A 19,801-nucleotide genomic window follows, 5' to 3' on the forward strand; every position below is an offset into this window, starting at 1 on the left:
GCCCGGTGCCTCCCGGGCGCCCTCCCCGCCCCACACCTCCTCGGGCCGCCGCCCCCTCCCGCCCCCATCCCGGGCCGAGTGCCCCCTCCCGCTACTAGCCCGGCCGCGGGCTCCGAGCGCGATCGGCAACAATGTTTACGTTCCGGGGATTATGACGTCGACGCCTCCCCCCCCACAACTGCTGAAAATGGTTTCCTAGGACTTTGCAAACGGATCTGCTTAAGTGTTGGTGCAAAACTTTGTAGATCTCGGCTCTGGCTTGCTTTATTTATTTATTTTCTGGTTTGTTTTCTTTGGTCTTCCCTCCTTCCCCCCTCCGCCAAAATGCAGGGGGCAGGAGTGTTGACAATTAATTGGTGAACTCTCCTAAAAAAATGGAGGCAGAGAAAGACTCTGGAAGAAGATTGGTGTGTAGCTTTTTTTTTTTTTTTTCCAAATCTGTATCTGGTTTATGATAGATCTATTTTTTTTTGGTCGTTGTTTCTTGCTGCCTTTTCTTTCCTTTTCTGTATTTTGCAAGAGGACCGGAAAAAAATATAATAAATTGCATGCAAAAGGAAGCAAGCAGCTTACTCCTCCAGTCCCTTGTGAGACTGAGTCTCAGACACTTATGTGGGGAGGTGGTAGCGGGGAAAGGCGTGGGGGGGGTGCTCAGCGGGCTCGGGGTTCGCCCGGAATCTGGGGGGCTGCGGGGCCGGGCGCTCGGCGGTGGAGGGAGGAGGCAGGGGATGCGGGGAGTGGTGGGGGATTCTCCTAAAGAAGTGAGTGTGCGCGCGCGCTTGTGGGGAGATGAGGCAGCTGCTGGTGCGTTTTGGGGTCTCCGATGGGAGCTTTGTGGCGGGCCGTCTGCCTCTCCCCTTCCCAAGCCGCGAACCCCCCCCCCCACCTCCTCTTCTCGCACTAGCGGTCGGTCGGCGGGGGCGGCTGGGGTCTCAGCCCTTCCATTTCAGCTTTCCAGCTTACCCGGTAGCACGGGGGCGGCTCCAGGCTTAGAAATGCCGCCGGCCCCCGGTTCCGGCTTCCCGGCTCTGCCGCCGCGGCCGCCAGGGCTGCTGTTACCGCCGAGCCGGGCGCTGCGGCGGCTCCTCCCGGGGCCTACAAATGCCCCGCCAGCCCGGGCGCGGAGCCCCCCTCGCGGGTTACATAACCAGGCTCCTGGTCGAGTGGGCAAAACTCAACACCTCTCGGGGGTGGGGGGCTGGAAGCAAGGGAGAGTCCTCCAGAAATCCCTTCCACGGCCTCCAAAGATGCAGGAGGGGTGTGCCCTGTATAGGGCGCCGCCTGACCCTGGGGGGTGCGGGTCCCTTTCCTTATCCCGATTTTCAGCATCTTTGGCTTCTGCGCAAAGTTGCTCCGGTCCCAAAGGTGGGGTGCAGGGGGGCGCGCGGCTCCTGCACCTGTTCGAACTGGGCCCAGGGTGAGGCGACCCCCAGTTCCCCCAGTAATGTCCCGGGCTCTCCGGTTTGGGTCCCCGCAGCGCCCGATTGACCGCCAAAGATACGACGAGAACGAGGACTTGTCGGACGTGGAGGAGATCGTCAGCGCCCGCGGCTTCAGCCTGGAGGAAAAGCTGCGCAGCCAGCTGTACCAGGGGGATTTCGTGCACGCCATGGAGGGCAAAGGTGAGGCGCCCCCTCCTCGGGCCGTCCTCCGCGGCGAGGCCCGAGCGCACGTGGGGAGGGAGCTGCCGGTGGCTGGGTTCGTATTTCGCGCCCGCGTCCCCCATTCCAGGGGATCCGGTGACGAAACGAGGCCGAGCACTGGGGGTGGGGTGGGGTGGGGTGGCGAGGGAGGAGGGCAGGCGGGAGCCGGGGCCGGCCGTGGGCCTAGGCCCGGCCCGCGCCCACCACCAACCCCAGGGTGGGCAGAGCCAGGGGCCCGGCGGACAGAGGGACCTGGGGACCGACGGGTGGACCGAGGGAGGGCGGGTGCGCCGCGTTCTACCCCTCCCGGAGCCAGCCCAGCTCCTTGCGCTGCACGAAGAGCGGCTGACGGCCGCAGCGGGCCAGGGTCACCCCAGGGGCATTGGGGTGAGGGCCCCCCAGGCCTGAAGCCTCTCTAACCCCGTGCCATTTCGGACCCTGCCAGTTGGTATCTGGAGCTGAGGACGCCCCGGGTCACTTAGTGACACCTCCTCAGACCTGGGGTCTACTGAACCCCATCACCTCGTGGGCTTTGCCAGACTGGAGCAGTGTGGGTGAGCCCCTAGTTGTTGGCTGACCCCCAGTGAAGCCCGAGACCGCTAGTCCTGCAGCCCTGATGCTTTGAAGTGGGGACTGCGGGTAAAGGGGTTATCCCCGCTCGTCTACAGGCTTCTTCCTGGCAGTTGGAGGTGAAGACTTGGGGCACCCTCCTGGGAAACAGGGTCTCTTGCCAAGTCTGAGGGCTTGAGAGCTCTGTCCCTCTTGTGAGCCCTGCCAGTTTAGAGAAGTTGGGGAAGCCTGGGGGGTGGTTGGCGATGTCACCCCAACCTGAGACCTTCGGGACCTGACTTTCAGCCTGACCCTGATACTCGCAAGGTGTCTGGGGGGTGTCTTCCAGACCTTTAAGTGATGCTCTGACTTGGGTCTAAGGCCTGCAAGGCCCTTGGTTGGGCCCGTGGGATTGGGGTTTTGGATTTGTTTCTGCCTACTTACTTGTCTCTCTGTGCCCTTCTGGGATTTAAGTTCATTTTTGCCTCTCAGTTATTTGGGTTTCCCTTTATATTACTTTCTATTTTGTAGATTATCCATCCCCCTTGGAAAACCTTCCAATCCCTCAGTGAGCTGATACAGGGGAAGAGCCTCCCCCACCTCCTGGTTCTGGTTGAGTGGCTGGGGCTGTGGGGTTAGCCCCTAGGAGAGACAGGGCCTGGCTTTGCATTTTTGAAGTTTCTCTTTTGTGTCCATTGCTTCCTGGAGTGCTGGGGTTCTGTGGTAGGGGGTAGTCGTAGGGGAAAGAAGGAAGAAATTTCTTCCAGCCTGCCACGTCTTAAAGAGCATTGCACGCGAAGGCTGGATAGTTCAGGGATCTAGTCCCAACTACATTTAAATTTCCTTAGCACAAATGGGATTTTAATTCCTCTCCTTCCCCATTTTTCTTGAGTCGTTTGGCACATTGTAGGAGAAAACAGTAAGCAGCTCTTCCTGGTCATTGGTGAGGAATTCTCTGCCCAGGATCTCATGTTTTCTCAGATTCATTTGAGGAAGTTGAAGCTGACCCTGGGGCTGGACTTTGGGTGTGTGTGTATTGGGGAGGAAGGTGGTAGTCAGGGGAGGTTTCTAGTAAGGGAGATTCCTTAAATCTACTGTCCAGACTCCTTTCAACGAAGAGTACTCTAGGGTTGTTGGTTGTTAATTCAGATCTTGCCCCAAAACTCGAGGGAGGAGCTGAGAAACAGAAGGAGCCCTTAGCCTGGATTCAAAATAGAAGCTTCTTAAACTTCTCTGTCTTTAAATCCTTAGGAATCCCCATTCACTAGGAGCCCCTGGGGATCTGAGCTGCTAAGGTCAGGGCTTTCCCCAGCTCTGGTTTTGTTCTCTCTCCTCTGAGCAGGGTTGCCTTGGCCTCCCCGTCCCCGCAACCCCCCAAGCTGCCCTAGTAAACTGTTTCTCTGGGGCAGGGGTTTCAGTGCTCTGAGATCTCATCTGTCTCCCTTCTTACCAGCCAGGGCAGGCTTGTGTCTTTGTGAATTGCTTTAGTTACCTGAGGGCTTGGGGGCGGGGGGGCAGTGTGAGTATTTGTCTCTGCCTCCCTCATCTCCATATTTAGGAATAAGGTTGAGTGAGCTCCCCTACTTTTGGAACTCAGGAGGATGGAAACTAAGGCTTCCTTCTTTCTCCGGGGCATTCTGTAAGGATGTTGGGGTCTCCACTAGACAAGCATCCATCAGACAGAAAACTAAGTGGTGAATTTTCTTTGGGCCTCACTATGTCCCCTTCATACAGCCTTCACCTGGGCAGCATCCTTCTGGGTTATCCAGCTGAAGCAAGTGTTGTGATGGCTGCAACAGAAATTCACTATTAAGACAACAAAGCTGTGCCCAGTTCCCTAGTTATTTTGGCACCAAATACACAGTTTCCAGGGAAACCGGCTTTCCCCCCCCTCCCCTTCACTACGCAGGATATTACAATAAGATCTTCCCTGATGCTCAGCTACAATGAGAACTCTCCTCCCAGCCTCCTCTATGGGGCTTCAGATCCTCCCAGGTGGCCTTCTTCAGTTCTGCAGTTCCTTTACCTTCTGAGCTCAGCCTGGGATGCGTTTTCTCCATCCGTCCTTCTTTCACAGTGAGATCTGGGGCTCTTTCTGTGTGGGGCTCTTTCCTGAGTTTCCTTCCCCAACCCTTGCCGCCCTTGGGCTGTTCATTGACAAGTTCTGACCCGTGGGGCATGCAGGGAATGACTGAGTAGGCAGAGGAGCCAAGAGTTGGCATAGCTTCTCTTGGGCTTTGCCTCATCCATTTCCTTGTCATTTTCTAGGGATCTCTTGCACTTTGAGCTGGTGCCTGCCTCTCATATAACCCCTGCCCCTTCCTTCATCAATGTTCTTCCCCTAACCGATGGATCATGGTTCATTTCCTCTTTCGTGACTTAACCAACCTGATTTAATTCCCATCTCCAAACAGATTTCAACTATGAGTATGTGCAGAGAGAAGCTCTCAGAGTTCCCCTGGTATTTCGAGAAAAGGATGGCCTGGGAATTAAGTAAGTTGCTGAAATGAATTGCTTCTTCCCCTGTCTCCCTCCCTCACACAGTTTATAGGTTGGGATGGATTTCTTCCACTCTTTCCCCTACCTTTCATCACTGAGTAGGATTTTTCTTTGTTATTTGGGGATTGCACCTCCTTGTTCAAGGCCTGAAAGAGGGGGAAAAATCTCCAACGATGGGTCTGGATTTTCAGAGAATTGGGAAGGAGAGGTCACAGGGTACTTCAACCGTGTGGACTTCCCCTTCTGATCCATCCCCCTTACACGCAGTGACTTCCTAAAGGGTAACTGAGGCAGTGCCTAAGCTGCGAAGGAATTAGCCAGCCTTTGGGCAGAGAGGCAGAATGCCTACATGCCTATTTCTACTCAGACTACCACTGTATGGGAAACTGGTCTTTTTCTTTGGAGGGCATGTTCCTTTTTTTTTTTTTTGGCCCTGCCTCGTGGCATGCAGGTTCTTAGTTCCCCGACCAGGGATCAAACCTGTGCCCCCTGCAGTGGAGGTGTGGTATCTTAGCCACTGGACTGCTGGGGAAGTCCTTGGAGGGGATATCAGGACACTAGGTTCTGTCCCCTCTTTGCTGGTGCCTCAGCACCTGCCTTCCCACAGTGACTTGTTTACATTCTCTTTGGAGATCTGTCAGAGCTCCAGGTGGGGGAGAGATCCTGGAGGAAGCCTGGAAGAACAGGTTTCTGCCCCTGGGGCAGGGGTAGGAGGAGGTCGAGGGTGTCCTCGTCATAGCCTGCCTCCTTCTACAAGCATCTACTGCCAGATTTGCTCAAGAGTCTCATTCCTATGAATAGAAATGAAACCTTTGGCATCACTGTCAATTAATAGTGAACGTCATCACCGCCACAGTAGCCAGGGTCACCAAATCCTTGCAGTTGGTGTCATGTGGTTTTTTTCCCCTCTAAACTTCAAGAGGTTCCTCCCACCCTCCATACAACACCTTATGGAAAGTATTTTCTAAAAGTGGAGCCACACAGACAGCTAGCCACTCAAAGAAAGCAGAGTTTTGAATGCCCAACTCTGGTGCTTACCTTGACAGCACACTTCAGTCTTCCTGGGAAAAGTGTGTAGGGGGACAGTGAGTTCCATCCTCTTCTCTGTAGCAGTGTTGAGTTTGGGTGTTGGGGAGAGTGGGGTTTGATTTGCCTGTTGAGTTGAGAAAACTGCTCACTGGCTCTGGCGTGAACCTCCTTCTAGGCACCAACTCGTCACTACCCTTTTGCTGAGTTATTTCATTGTGGGTTTTCAGCCTGAGAACCAGGGAACTTTCTTAGAAAAATGGCCTCCCCCTGCCCCCATTGTGAGATCTAACCCTATTGTTTCTGGCTTCCCACCAAATGTCTGCATTCCTCTCTTTCCAGGATGCCTGACCCTGATTTCACAGTCCGAGACGTCAAACTCCTAGTGGGTAAGTTGCGTGCGTGGCGGAGATGCTGCAGTTGGGGATGGGGGGCTCGAGGAGCAAGGCCAGTACCACCTGCCCATTTGGATATTTAGCTGCCTCTAAATATGAGAAAGTCCTCATGGGAGGAGGCAGGAGCAGGTGTGAGCTGCAACCGTCTCACTCTGGAGAACAGGTTGGATTGCAGAGCCGTAAGAAGCTATATTAGAGGGTGTTTGCCAGTGCAGTTTTATGAGGCCGATTTGGACCCCAGCCTCCAGCTTGAGTGTCAGCAAGGCAATCTTAGATCTCTCCTGGTGTTTGTTTGTGGGTTGCTGGGTAAACATTGGGTGCTGTGTGACCCCTGAAAGACTTTGAGAACTTCCAAGGGGGAGGGATTACTGTTCCCTACTTACCTTGGGTTCCAGACAGGTCTAGGGTGGGGCTTGGCCCTGGGCACCTGCAGAGCTCGGCTGATCACTGAGTGTCCCGGATTCTTGACCAGGTAGCAGGCGGCCTTTCACATTTTACAGGAAGTTGTTCGATACATCCATTCTTTCCAGAAGTGTTTCTCAAGTAACTCGTACATGGCAGGCGAATTCAGAGCTGTGAATAGGACAGATAAGAGCCCTGCTCTCTTGGTTGGAGTGACAGGCAAAGAAGAAGTAAACCGTTTTTAAAAATTTATATCTTTTCAGAAGGTGATGGGGCTATGAAGAAATAAAGCAGCGTTAATGGGATGGAGGTTGTTGGAGCTATGTTTATTTTAGATGGAGGTAGTCAGGGAGGGCCTCTGGGTGGAGGCGATCAGGACATTTGGACAGACACCTGACTGATGAGAAACTTACTGTGGGAAAGAACATTCTAGATGGAGGGATAAACAAGGGCAGAGGGTGGGGAAAGAATGGGAGGAGTGAGGAGAGGTGGGAGAGTTCTCAGGGCCAGGCCCACAGCGGGCCCTTTAGGCCCTGGTGAGGAGTCTGGGTTTGTCTCCTGGTATAATGGGGAGGCCCTTGAGGAATTTTAAAGTTGGTGAGGGAGTACCTTTGTGATCTGATTATTTTCTTGGGAGGGGGAATTAAAAACATTTTTAAAAATCGAGAGATTTCATATACCGTAAAATTCACCATTTAACCATTTTAAAGCATGCGATTCAGTGGTTCTCACTCTTTTTGTTTTTTTTTTTTTGCTGCATCCCAGGGCTTGTGGGATCTTAGTTCCCTGACCAGGGATTGAACCCTAGCTGCAGCAATGAAAGCGCCAAGTCCTAACTGCTGGACAGCCAGGGATTTCCATAGTGGTTTTTCGTATGTTTACAGTGTTATGCAATTGTTAACCACTAATTCCAGAACATTTTCATCACCCCCAAAGTAAACTCTGTACCTCCCAATTCCCCTTACCCTCCATCCCCTGACAACCACTAATCCACTTTTTTGCCTCTGTGGGTTTGTCTATTCTGGACATTTCATATAAGTGGAATCATAATATGTGGTCCTTTGTATGTGGCTTCTTTCATTTGGCCTCATGTTTTTGAGGTTCATCCGTGTAGTAACATGTCTCAGTACTTTGCTTCTTTTTATGGATGAATAACATCCCATTATATGAATAGACCACATTTTGTTTACCCATAAGTCAGTTGATAGATGTTTTGGTGGTTTCTGCTTCTTGGCTTTTGTGAATAATGATACTATGATTATTCATGTACAACTGTTAGTGTGAACAGATATTTTCACTTCTTTGGGGTAGATCCATAGGAGGGGAATTGTTGGGTCATGAGGTAACTACATTTAATCTCCGGAGGAACTGCCAGACTGTTTTCTAAAGTAGCTGCGCCCTTTTTTTTTTTTCCAGCTGTGCCATTTAAAATTCCTATTAGCAACATACAAGGATTCTAATTTCTTTGCCTTCCTTGCCCACACTTGTTATTGTCTGTCTTTTTGATGCTAGCCATCCTGGTGAGTGTGAAGTGATGTGATCTAAGTTCTGTTAAAGCTGACTTTGGTGGCCTGTGGAGGATGCAGGCAGCTGACTAGGGGGTGTGCAGATGATCCAGCTTAAGTTACTGACCCAGAGGTGTGTTAATGCAGGAAAGAAGATGAGGACTTCTCTGGTGGTCCATTGGCTAAGAATCTGCCTTCTGCCTTCCACTGAAGAAGGCACAGGCTCAATCCCTGATCAGGGAACATGCCTGCAGCCAAAAAAAAAAAAAAGAAGAGAGAACCAGTTGGCTATAAGGAGATAGTGCTGTTGACAGAAGGATCTCAGTTAATTGATGAGGGTTTGCTCAGGAGAGATTTTTTTTAAGCTGGATTCTAGAATCATTGAAGGAAGTGGATGTCAAAGCGGAAGGAGGCAACCTTCCAGCAGTGAGTAGAAGATGGGATGATGGACCCCATAAATCGAGTCTTGGCATAGGTCACTCTCGCTGATGCCTCTGCCCAGCCCCAACCTTTGTTGTTGGGGCTCAGCTCTGCTTTTTGACTGAGTCATTTGGGGCAAGTGACTTCACCTGCTTGAGCCTCACTTTCCTCAGCTGTGAAATGGACCTAATAGCAGAATCTGCCTCAAATAAGGATCCTATAAGAAAATGAATGAATGCTTAGATGATTGACTGGGGTGAGGGTGGGGGGATCTCAATAAATGGTCCCTATTATTCTAATGGAAGGATGTGGATCTGATGAGATTATCTTTATGGACAAAGATTAAAACCAGATTCTCAAATCTGGGGTTCAGTCATCAACATTACAGTCTAAGTAATGTTGCTCTTTGCCCTTTTGAAAAATTTCCAAGCCCTCCATGAAAGTGAAAGTCGCTCAGTTGTGTCCGACTCTTTGCAACCCCATGGACTATACAGTCCATGGAATTCTCCAGGCTAGAATACTGGAGTGGGTAGCCTTTCCCTTCTCCAGGGGATCTTCCCAACCCAGGGATCGAACCCAGGTTTCCCACATTGCAGTCAGATTCTTCATTGTCTGAGCCACCAGGGAAGCCCAAGAATACTGGAGTGGGTAGCCCATCCCTTTTCCAGGGGAATCTTCCCCACCATTTAGAAATTGAACTGGGGTCTCCTGCATTGCAGATGGATTCTTTACCAACTGAGCTATGTGGGAAGTCCTCCGTAGTTTTGTTATTAGTTCTGGTTGTATGTAGGCCGCCTCTTCTTTGTTTGAGCCTCATTCTTCTCATCGTGAGAGCAGGATTCAATCTCCTCCCCAGCTCTCAAAAAGCTTAGGATGGCAAAAAAAGTGGGAATAGTGGGACCTCCCTGGTCGTCCAGTGGTACGATTCCACAGTCCTGATGCTGGAGGCATGGGTTTGATCCCTGATTAGGGAACTGAGATCCTGCATGCTACACGATGTAGCCAAAAAAAGTGGGGTGGGGAAGCGGGGAAGAGTAATACCTGCAGCCCATGTCTCTGCTGATGACTGAATGGATTGGAGAATGTGAAGGTGCTTTGTAGAAGTCCAGAAGCTCTGACACTGTGAGGGATGCCTGCGATGGCAGTTGGCAGGGGGTATTTCAGTCTCTGGGACTGCACGCAGGCTTCTGGAGAGTGGCGATGGGGAACATTTGTCACAGTGACATAAGTGACAAATGTAATTCAATCTGCCCCAAGCAAAACAGAGTTCAGTGGTTTACGTAATAAGTTCAGGATGTGACCTTAGGCATAGCTAGATCTAGATGCTCCGAGAAGATCTTAAGAACTTGGTTCTTATTTTTTCATTTCTGCTTCCCTTTTTTTTTGTTTCCTCTTTCTGCTTCATTCTCTGACAAGTTTCTCCCCATGCGGCAAGAAAAATGGGGAGCACAACCCCACGCCCAGAGCTGCTAGTGGGGTCCGCCCAAGCAGAACCATGTGAACTGAGAGAGAAGGAGTGACTTCCCAGGGTTGCTGGTGACATGACCAGGCCCCTAACACAAATGGAAGGTTTTTGTTTGTTTGTTTTTGGTTGTGCTGCTTGTGGGATATTACTTGCCCAACCAGAGATTGAACCCTGGTCCTCTGCAGTGAGAGCGTGGAGTCCTAACCACTAGACTGCCAGGGAATTCCCACAACTGGGAGTTCTGCTATGGAGGGCAGAGTATAGGGGTGGCTGGACCATCCCTTTTGAGTTAGTGGGCCATCTTAGCCTATCTTCCAGCCACTTGCCCCCTCTCCAGACCCTGTCTCTTGGGAGAAGCGGGTTGGTGCATGACCAGCTCTCAGGTCACAACTTAGGGCTCCAGACTCTTCTCTAATCTCCTGAGATTGGGCTTTTTTTCCGCTCAGGCCTGTTTCTCTGCCCACTGGGAAGACAGGCACCTAGCCTCTGTTTACAGTTTCTCACCTCTAAAGAACAGAAATAAAAAGTGGCACGTTTCATTTCTTTGGCACTGTATGCTTAAAATAGAAACTTTTTATTGAGGTCTAATATACATACAGAGAAGTCCACAGTAGTTTAAATTTGTGTGACTTTAACAATTGAACCTGCCCGCCTGCGAAGTCGTTTCAGTCGTGTCAGACTCTGTGTGACCCTATGGACTGTAGCCCACCGGGTTCCTCTGTCCATGGGATTCTCCAGGCAAGAATACTAGAGTGGGTTGCTATGCCCTCCTCCAGGTGATCTTCCTGACCCAGGGATCAAACTTGCATCTCTTATGTCTCCTGCATTGGCAGGTGGGTTCTTTACCGCTAGTGCCATGGAACCCCAGGATCAACCCCTCTTGAATTCCCGTCCAGGCTTTCCCTCCACTGTTTGCCTGACTTCTAATAGTGTAGATGAATTTTGCCTGTTTTCATCCTTTATGTTAGTGAAGTCATACAGGGTGTCTGTCCTCTTGATTTTGGTTTCCTTCATTCAACTTTGTGTTTACAGGATTCACCCAATTTGTTGTGTGCAGTTGTAGATGGCTTATTTTCATTGCTGCATGCTTTTCCATTTATGTGATTATTTCCCAGTTGATTTATTCATTCTGTTAGTGGGCACTTGGGTGATTGCCAGTTTAAGGCTGTGTGCATGGCGCTGCCATGAACATTCTAGGCGTGATTGGTGAACAAATGGGTACATTTCCATTGGGCATATACTTAAGAGCAGAATTGCTTGGGTCAGAGAGTTAGCATGTATGTTCAGTTTTAGTAAACACTGTCCAATAATTATCTAGAGGGATTGTTCTGGTTCTGCTGGCTCCACAACCTCACCAAGAGTTGGTGTGTTCATTGTTTTCACTGTAGTCACGCCTCCATGCTGATGGGAGTATCGTTCTATTTCACTGTTTCAGTTGGCGTTTTTCTAATGACTCATGAAGCTGAGCTCCATTTCATTACATGTATTGGCTATTCGGAGATCTTCTTTTGTGAACTGATTGATCGAGTCTTTTTTCCATTATTGTAAAGACTATCTCTTAATTAAAAACATTTTTTTTATTCAAGTGTAGTTGACTTACAATGTCGTGTTTGTCATGTGTGCAGCAAAGTGATTCTGTTACTGAATATAGTTCCCTGTGCTGGACAATAGGGGTGCTTGTTTATCTATTTTATATATAGTAGTGTGTATCTCGGAGAAGGCAATGGCACCCCACTCCAGTACTCTTGCCTGGAAAATCCCATGGACGGAGGAGCCTGGTAGGCTGCGGTCCATGGGGTCACTAAGAGTTGGACATGACTGAGTGACTTCACTTTCACTTTTCACTTTCATGCATTGGAGAAGGAAATGGCCACCCATTCCAGTGTTCTTGCCTGGAGAATTCCAGGGATGGGGGAGCCTGGTGGGCTGCTGTCTATGGGGTCGCACAGAGTCGGACACGACTGAAGTGACTTAGCAGCAGCAGTAGCAGTGTGTATCTATTAATCCCAAATTCCTCATTTATCCCTCCCCTCACCTTACCCTTTGGTAAGCATAAGATTGTTTCCTATGTCTGTGAGTCTGTTTCTGTTTTATAAATAAGTTCATTTGTATCATTATTTTAGATTCCACATGTAAGTGATATCATATAATATTTGTCTGACTTCCTTCATTTAGCATAATAATAGGTCCATTCATGTTGCTGCAAATGGCAGTATCTCATTCTTTTTTTGATTGAGTAATATTCTGTTGCATATATATACACACACCATACCTTTATCCATTCATCTATTGCTTTTGTGTCTTAGCTTTTGTAAATAGTGCTGCTCTGAACATTGGGGTGCATGTATATTTTCTAAATATAATTTTTTTTCTGGATATATGCCCAGGAGTGGGATTGCTGGATCATATGGTAACTCTATTTTTTGTTTTTTAAGGAACTCTATCAGAACTGAACTGAACTGAACTGAACTGATACCATTCTCCACAATGGTTGCACCAATTTACATTCCCACCAACAGTGTAGGAGGGTTCTCTTTTCTCCACATCCTCTCTAGCATTTGTTACTTGTAGACTTTTTGGTGTTGGCCATTCTGACTGGTGTGGGGTGATACCTCATTGTAGTTTTGATTTGAATTTCTCTCATAATTAGCAATATTGAGCATTTTTTCATGTACCTGTTGCCTCCTGTATGTCTTCATTGAAGAAAGGTCTATTTAGGTCTTTGCTCATTTTTAGATTGGGTTGTTTGTTTTTCTGATACTGAGTTGTATGAACTGTGTATTTTGGAAATTAAGCCCTTGCTGGTTGCATCATTTATGAATATTTTCTCCCAGTCTGTAAGTTGTCTCTTCATTTTATTTGTGATAAAGATTGTATCTTGTTGATTGTGAGGTGTATCAGTTTGCTATGGCCAAACATAGCAAAGTACCACAGAATGTGTGACTTAAACAACAGAAATTAATTTTCTCGTAATTCTGGAGTTGGAAGTCCAAGATCAAGGTGTCAGCAGGGTTAGTTTCTTTGAAGGTCTCCCTCCTTGGCTTTTAGATGGCCATCTTCTCCCTTTGTCTTCACATGGTCTTCCCTCTGTATGTATCTGTGTTCTAATCTCCTGCTCTTATGAGAACACCAGTGTTACTGGAGTAGGGGCCACCTTCTCAGTTGGTTAAAAAATCCACCTGCTTGTAGGAGACCTGGGTTCGATCCCTGGGTCGGGAAGATCCCCCAGAGAAGGAAATAGCAACCCACTTCAGTATTCTTGCCTGGGAAATCCCATGGAAACAGGAGCATGGCAGGCTACAGTCCATGGTGTTGCAAAGAGTTGGATGTGACTGAGTTATTAAACCACCACCAAAGATCTCATTTTAAACTTAATATCCTCTTTAAAGACTTTATCTCCAAATATGGTTACATATTGAGTTACTGGGGGTTAGAACTTCAACATATAAATTTTAGGGGACACAATTCAGCTGATAATATAAAGGTTCTTTCTGTATTCTGGATGTTAGTCTCCTACTTTGTGGGTTGCCTTGTTATCCTCTTAAAGATGTCTTAGAGGGAGGGGACATATGTGTACCTATGGCTGATTCATGCTGATGTATGGCAGAAACCAACATAATGTTGTAAAGCAGTTATCCTTCAATTAAGAATAAATTTAAAAAAGAGATGTCTTTGAATGAACAGGCAGTTTTAATTTTAACATAGACCATTTAGTGCTTCCTAGTTGGTGGGCTGCCATCTATAGGGTCGCACAGAGTCGGACACGACTGAAGCGACTTAGCAGCAGCATCAGTCCATTAGTTCACATTGTGTCTTTTCAAATTAAGAAAATTTTGCATAGTGCGAGGTCACGAAGATATTCATATGTTTTTCTCCAAAGGTTTTATTGTTTCAGCTCCTACATGTAGTCCATCTGGAGTTCATTTTTATGTTTGGTATGAGATGGGGTCAAGATCTTTTTTTTTCCCCCTATGTGTTGAAGCTGAAACTCCAATACTTTGGCCACCTGATGCGAAGAACTGACCCAGTCCAGGGTATTTCTCAAACTCATACTTTTTAAAAAATATTTATTCATCTGGTTGCACCAGGTCTTAGTTGCGGTAGGTGGGATCTAGTTCCTTGACCAGGAATGGAACTCGGCTGGGCCCCCTGCATTGGGAGTGGGGAGACCTCCAGGGAGGTACCCCAGCTCATGCTTTTGCTCTATGACTTCCTGCTGCTGCTGCTAAGTCGCTTCAGTTGTGTCCGACTCTGTGCGACCCCATAAACGGCAGCCGGCCAGGCTCCGCCGTCCCTGGGATTCTCCAGGCAAGAACACTGGAGTGGGTATGACTTCCTACTCTACCCTAACCCTCCTCCATTCCTTCTTCACTCACAAATTTACTGGATGTCTTTGTTGTGTCTGGCCCTAGTTCTACCCTTGACTGGCTGTGTTTAGGGAGACTGCATTTTCACTCCAGCAATCAAAGGTGGCTGATTTGTCCTCAGACCTTATTTTTATCGTGTGTGTGTGTGTGTGCAGCATGCTGGATCTCACTTCCCCTATCTGGGATCGACCCTGTGCCCTTGTAGTGGAAGCACCAAGTCCTAACTGCTGGACTGCCAGGAAATTCCCAACTAATCATTAATTTTTTAACTTGAAATAGAGTTAACTTAAAATAGTGTGTTAGTTTCATGTATATAGCAAAGTGTTTCATATACATATCTTTTCACATTATTTTCCATTTATAAGTTATTACAAGATATTGGATAGTTTTCTCTGTTATGCAATAAATCCTTTTTGCTTACTATTTTATGTATGCTGCTGCTGCTGCTAAGTCGCTTCAGTCATGTCCGACTCTGTGCGACCCCATAGATGGCAGCCCACCAGACTCCGCCATCCCTGGGATTCTCCAGGCAAGAACACTGGAATGGGTTGCCATTTCCTTCTCCAATGTGTGAAAGTGAAAAGTGAAAGTGAAGTCGCTCAGTCTTGTCTGACTAGTAGCGACCATAGTAGTTTATTAATCGAATACTTCTAATTTATCCCTCTACCTTTCCTAGAACTTAAAATTTTTTTTAGTTTATTATTTATTTAATTAATTTATTTTTCGCTGTGCTGGGTCTTCATTGCTGTGCACAGACTTTCTCTACTTGTGAGCAGGGACTGTTCTCTAGTTTCAGTTCTTGAGATTTTCATTTGGTGGCTTCTCTTATTGCAAAGCACAGGATCTAGGGTACGTGTAGACCTTTTTAAAGTTAGTTTAAAAGCACAGACTTTAGGGACTTCCCTGGTGGTCCAGTGGTTAGGACTCCTTGCTTCCACTGCCTGGGACCCGTGTTCAATTCCTTTCAGGGAACTGAGATCCTACAAGCTGTATGGTGTGGTCAAAAAAAAAAAAAGAAAGGAATAGCAGTAAAATAAAAATTGAAAATATTTTAAATCCTGGACAACTTTTTAGAATTCTTGTAGTTTGCTTTTCCATCTCACAGGAGGGAAAAACTGAAACCTGGAAGAAGTTACTTGTGAGTCGCCCAGCAGATGGCACATCAGATTCACACGTAGCTTTGAATGTCTGCAATTGGGAAATGATTTTTGTAACAGAACCCAAGAGGAAACAGCGATTCGGGTTGGGGGGTGGATGAGTTCAGTTCTGGCCACATTGAATTTGAGCTCAGGAGTGACATTAAGGCTGGGCAGATAGGTAGGGGTGGCAGGGCAGATAGAAGTGCTAGGAGCAGGGAGGGTGCATGAGGCCAGGAGTGCTGAGGATCCCAAGTGAGGAGGGGTTCAGAGGGGTTCAGTTATGTTCTCAGGTATGTTTTCTTTCCAAGAGAAACACCCACCTCGTTGATTTGTTCTTTTTCCATTTTCCCTAAAATCAAAATCTTTTTTGTTTTTTTTGCTCCACTGCATGGCATGTGGGGTCTTAGTTCCCCAACCAGGGATCAAACCCAGGCCCCCTGCAGTGGAAGCACAGAGTCCCAATCACTGGATAGCCAGGGGATGTCCCAAAAATCAAACTCTTGATGCTGCTAGGGGCCTAGGGAAACTGTTTTTGCTTCTGCCCACTGTTTGCATTAACTACTGTTCACTGAGACCTTGTTATAAGCCAAGGATTTTCACTATAGCTTTTTGTCTGATCACACAAAATCCTATTTATTACTACCCCCATTTTATAGATGTCAAAACCGAGGCTCAGAGCGACTTGTCCACAGTCAACTAGCTAGTGTGTGGAAGAGCTGAGCTTTGTGCCAGTATTTGTCTGACCACAGAGCTGTCCTGTTAATTTCTGCATGGTACTCGGTGTCTCCTCATCCTGAATTCTTTGTTGTTGTTGGCTGGGTGTCCTTTGGATTTTCTTGCCTGATTGGTTTCAACTCTGGTTTGTTAGTCTGTCTGGTATCTTCGTATGCCCCTCTCTCTGAGGGTCAGAGTGTTTTTCAAAAATATTTATTTTTATTTATTTACTTGGCTGCACCGAGTCTTAGCTGTGGCATGTGAACTCTTAGTTGTGGCATGTAGGATCTAGTTCCCTGACCAAGGATGGAAACTGGACCCCCTGTGCTGGAAGTGGAGTCTTAGCCACTGGACCACCAGCGAAGTCCCAAGGCTCAGAGTCCTGAGCCCAAGGCACAGAGGACAACCTGGCACCGGATCTGTCTTGGGAATCACCTTAAAAGGTGCAAAGGTGAGGAAGTCAGAAGATATTGGTGCTTAGGGAAAGCATGTGGACCTTTGAGAGCGCCCTCTTATTTCACAAAGAGGAAAACTGATCCGGTTTCCCAAGTTGTGCAATGACTCAGCCCTGGGCTTTCTCTTTCCTGTACCCTTGCATCTTCAATTTGGGACAGCATCCTTACTAGAACCCCTGCTTTTAGGTTTAAAAAGTGCTTCCAATAATTTTGTTGGGCCACTAGGCGGGTCCTATTATCTCCACTTTGCAGGTGAGGCAACTGAAGCCAGAGAGGGTCAGGGATTTACTTAAGGCCTCACTGCTAGGAAACAGAGGAGCAGGATTTGAACCATGACTGGTGCTCTTGTTAATAAACACTGCCTTTATGAGATGGATGAGGAAATACTCCCAAGGAGCAGAATAACAAACCTGAAACTTGAGGATGATAGAGAAGGTTCCAGAACTATGATGCAAGACACTTGCATGTACTCTCTGAAGAGTGGGCTCAGGGGGAGTTGAGGTCAGTGCCCATGCCTGCTTTATATTAGCCTTCAAGGTGACTTTCCACGCCTACTCCCAGCTCCGAGCCCATGGCTCTTGGAACTGACTGATGGAGCCTTCAAAGGAAGGGCCATAGGGCCACGGATTAATTTCTGCAGCTGGAATTTGTTGGATGTGGGTGAAACCTGTGAGCACAGAGAACCAGTGAGACTGGCAGGGAGGAGGAGGAGGGAGGAGGGAGCAAGGAGAAAGAGAGGCAGAGGGGTTGCTGAGCTGTTGTCCTACTTAGGAACTCCAGCACCACGCCGACATGGAAAATTTCTTCTGTAACCCCTTGGCCTCAGGGGCCTGGGTTCTAGCGCTGTGGATCCCTTGCAGGCTCCAAAAGGTACCTTGTCCCTGTCACCTGCTCCTGCGGGGTGCTCCCCAGAGCTTGGACTGCCACATTCCCTTCTCAGCACTGAGCTGTGCCACTCGCCTCCTCCCCAGGGCTCAGCTTCCAGCTCCCCTTTGCCACCAGTGGCAGACCAGCCTGGGAACCTGAGAAGACGGAGTCCTGGTGCTTAATCTCCCAGCTCAGACTGAAAGGGACTGGCAGGCCTCAAAGTGTCCCCAGTGACCCCTCGGGCAAGCCTCTCCATCTCTTCCCTCTTCTCCTACTCCCCTCAGTTCACATTTAAAAAAAATTTTTTTTAATTTATTTTTGGCTGTGTCAGGTCTTAGCTGTGGTGCACGTATCACCCATTGCAGTGCTTGGGGTTCTTTCTGGTTGTGGTTTAAGGGCTTAGCTGCCCCAGGACATATGGGAACTTAGTTCCCTGACCAGGGATCTAACCTGTATCCTTGCATAGAAAGGTGGCCTCTAACTACTGGGCCACCAGGGAGGTCCCTCAGTTCACATTTAAGGGATATGATCTAAGTAAGAACTAGGCTAGGATGGGGAGGGAGGTTCAAGAGGGAGAGGATATACGTTTACCTATGGCTGATTCATGTTGATGTATGGCAGAAACCAATGCAATATTGTAAAGCAATTATCCATCAATTAAGAATAAATAAACTTAATTAAGAAAAAAAAAAAGCTTGAGAATTCCCTGGAGGTCCAGGGGTTAAGATTCTGCCCTTTCACTGGAGGGGTCACGGGTTTGATCCCTCGTCAGGGAATTAAGATCCCACATGCTATGCGGTATAGCCAAAAAATAAACGTTAAAAATAAAAGAGAAAAATTTAAAATCAGCACCACCAACAAAAAAACTAGGCTAAAAATCAGTGTGTCAGCCCTGGAAGAGGACCTAAAAATGACCTAACCCAGTGCTTTTCAAAGGAAAATCCCCAGAATCCAGTTCTGAATTCTGAGTGCCTTCTCCCTACCCACTTCAGCCTGAGCTGCTTGTTTTTATTTATGTAGTTGGCTCTCATCAAAGCATCTGTTTGAAGGAAGAATTCTGTGGCAATGAAAAAAATATAAAGATCAACTTCTTCCTGTCTTTACATATGAGGCAACTGAGGCCTAAAGGAGGGCATTTGGCTCTGCAGGTAGTCACAGAGGTGGTGTCTGTGAAGCCAGAACCCAGGGCATGCAGATCCAAAGGGCATGGCTCTGTTTCTTCTCCATGAGAATGGCAGCTTCCACAGCGTCCTGGCTTTTACCCCATCCATCTTAGGATGGCTTCTGCACATTCTGTAAGAGGTTGTGGACACCGCACTGGTTTTGCATTTTCAAGTAATGTTTGGTGCCCTTGAGCTTCTCTGCCAATTCTGGGAAAAGTGGCCCATACCCTCCAGAGCCATGCCCTGGCACATCATTGTGGTCGAAATAGAATCCCAGAGAGAGGCAGGTACAGGCAGATGCATGTTCACCAGGTGGTGGACGGCACCCTCCGCTGTGGTGGAATAATTCTGACGAATCTGAGAGCTCATGATTGATGGGTATAAAGAGCTAAGATTAAAAAAAATGCTGTTGGCTGGGACTTCCCTGGTGGTCCAGTGGTTAAGACTCTGCTTCCATGACAGGGGGTGCATGTTTAATCCCTGGTCAGGGAACTAAGATTCCGCATGTCACCTAATGCAGTCCCCCCTCCCCCCAATTAAAAATACTCAACAATCCATTTTTTAAAAATGTTGGCTGGTCCTGGAGATCAGGTGTAGCTGAGTGGCTGGTTCCTACGGTGTAACTGGAAAAAAGGTTGGAGGGTGGTCGGAGGCTGGAGGAAGGGGTGTTCCTGGGTCTTTTTCATCCCAACACTATTGAAGCGAAAGACAGGTCTGCATGGCCACGGAGTGCTCTCTCACATCTAGTCTTTTAAAAACTAAGGAATTTTTTTGTTTGTTTTTTAAAAGCTAAAAGTTTTTTAAATTCCTTAAAATGAGTAAATATCCATATCATTTGTTCAAATTTCCAGTTTTCTATATGGTACAAATGTTACTTTCTTTTTTTAAACAGTTGTATGAGTCAGAATGTAAATAAGGGTTTTGCATTGTGATTGCTTGAGGTATCTTTTAACTCTTCTATAATCTCTGGGCTTTTCCTCGATCTTTTTCCAATCTGAAGAAGTTGGATTGTTTGAGCTATAGAATTTTTCATTACTTGGACTCTGCCTTGGACTAGCTTCTCTGTGGGCATCCCTGGTAACTCAGCTGGTAAAGAATCCACCTGCAATGCAGGAGACCCTGTTTCGATTCCTGGTCAGGAAGATCCCCTGGAGAAGGGATAAGCTACCCACTCCAGTGTTCTTGGGCTTCC

At 47.9% G+C, this 19,801-nt stretch overlaps 1 protein-coding gene across 4 annotated transcripts in view; it reads left to right on the top strand.

Annotated features, from left to right (window-relative positions):
* Window positions 1-139: 139 nt before the first annotated feature.
* KDM2B (lysine demethylase 2B) overlaps window positions 140-19,801 on the top strand; it is a 120,033-nt gene continuing 100,371 nt past the window's right edge. For 3 of the 4 annotated variants that reach the window (XM_088828160.1, XM_055405377.2, XM_055405378.2), the window contains exons 1-4: window positions 194-407; window positions 1,478-1,622; window positions 4,607-4,685; window positions 6,060-6,106. In XM_088828160.1, coding sequence (XP_088684286.1) covers window positions 375-407; window positions 1,478-1,622; window positions 4,607-4,685; window positions 6,060-6,106 — 304 coding nt within the window. In that variant the 5' untranslated portion in view covers window positions 194-374. Of the gene's footprint in view, window positions 408-1,477; window positions 1,623-4,606; window positions 4,686-6,059; window positions 6,107-19,801 lie in introns of all 4 variants that reach the window. The other variant, XM_055405380.2, reaches the window with a different exon arrangement.

This window comes from Moschus berezovskii, chromosome 19 (genome assembly GCF_049115385.1).
Source record: "Moschus berezovskii isolate FMDL1 chromosome 19, NW_MosBer_1.0, whole genome shotgun sequence".
NCBI lineage: Eukaryota > Metazoa > Chordata > Mammalia > Artiodactyla > Moschidae > Moschus > Moschus berezovskii.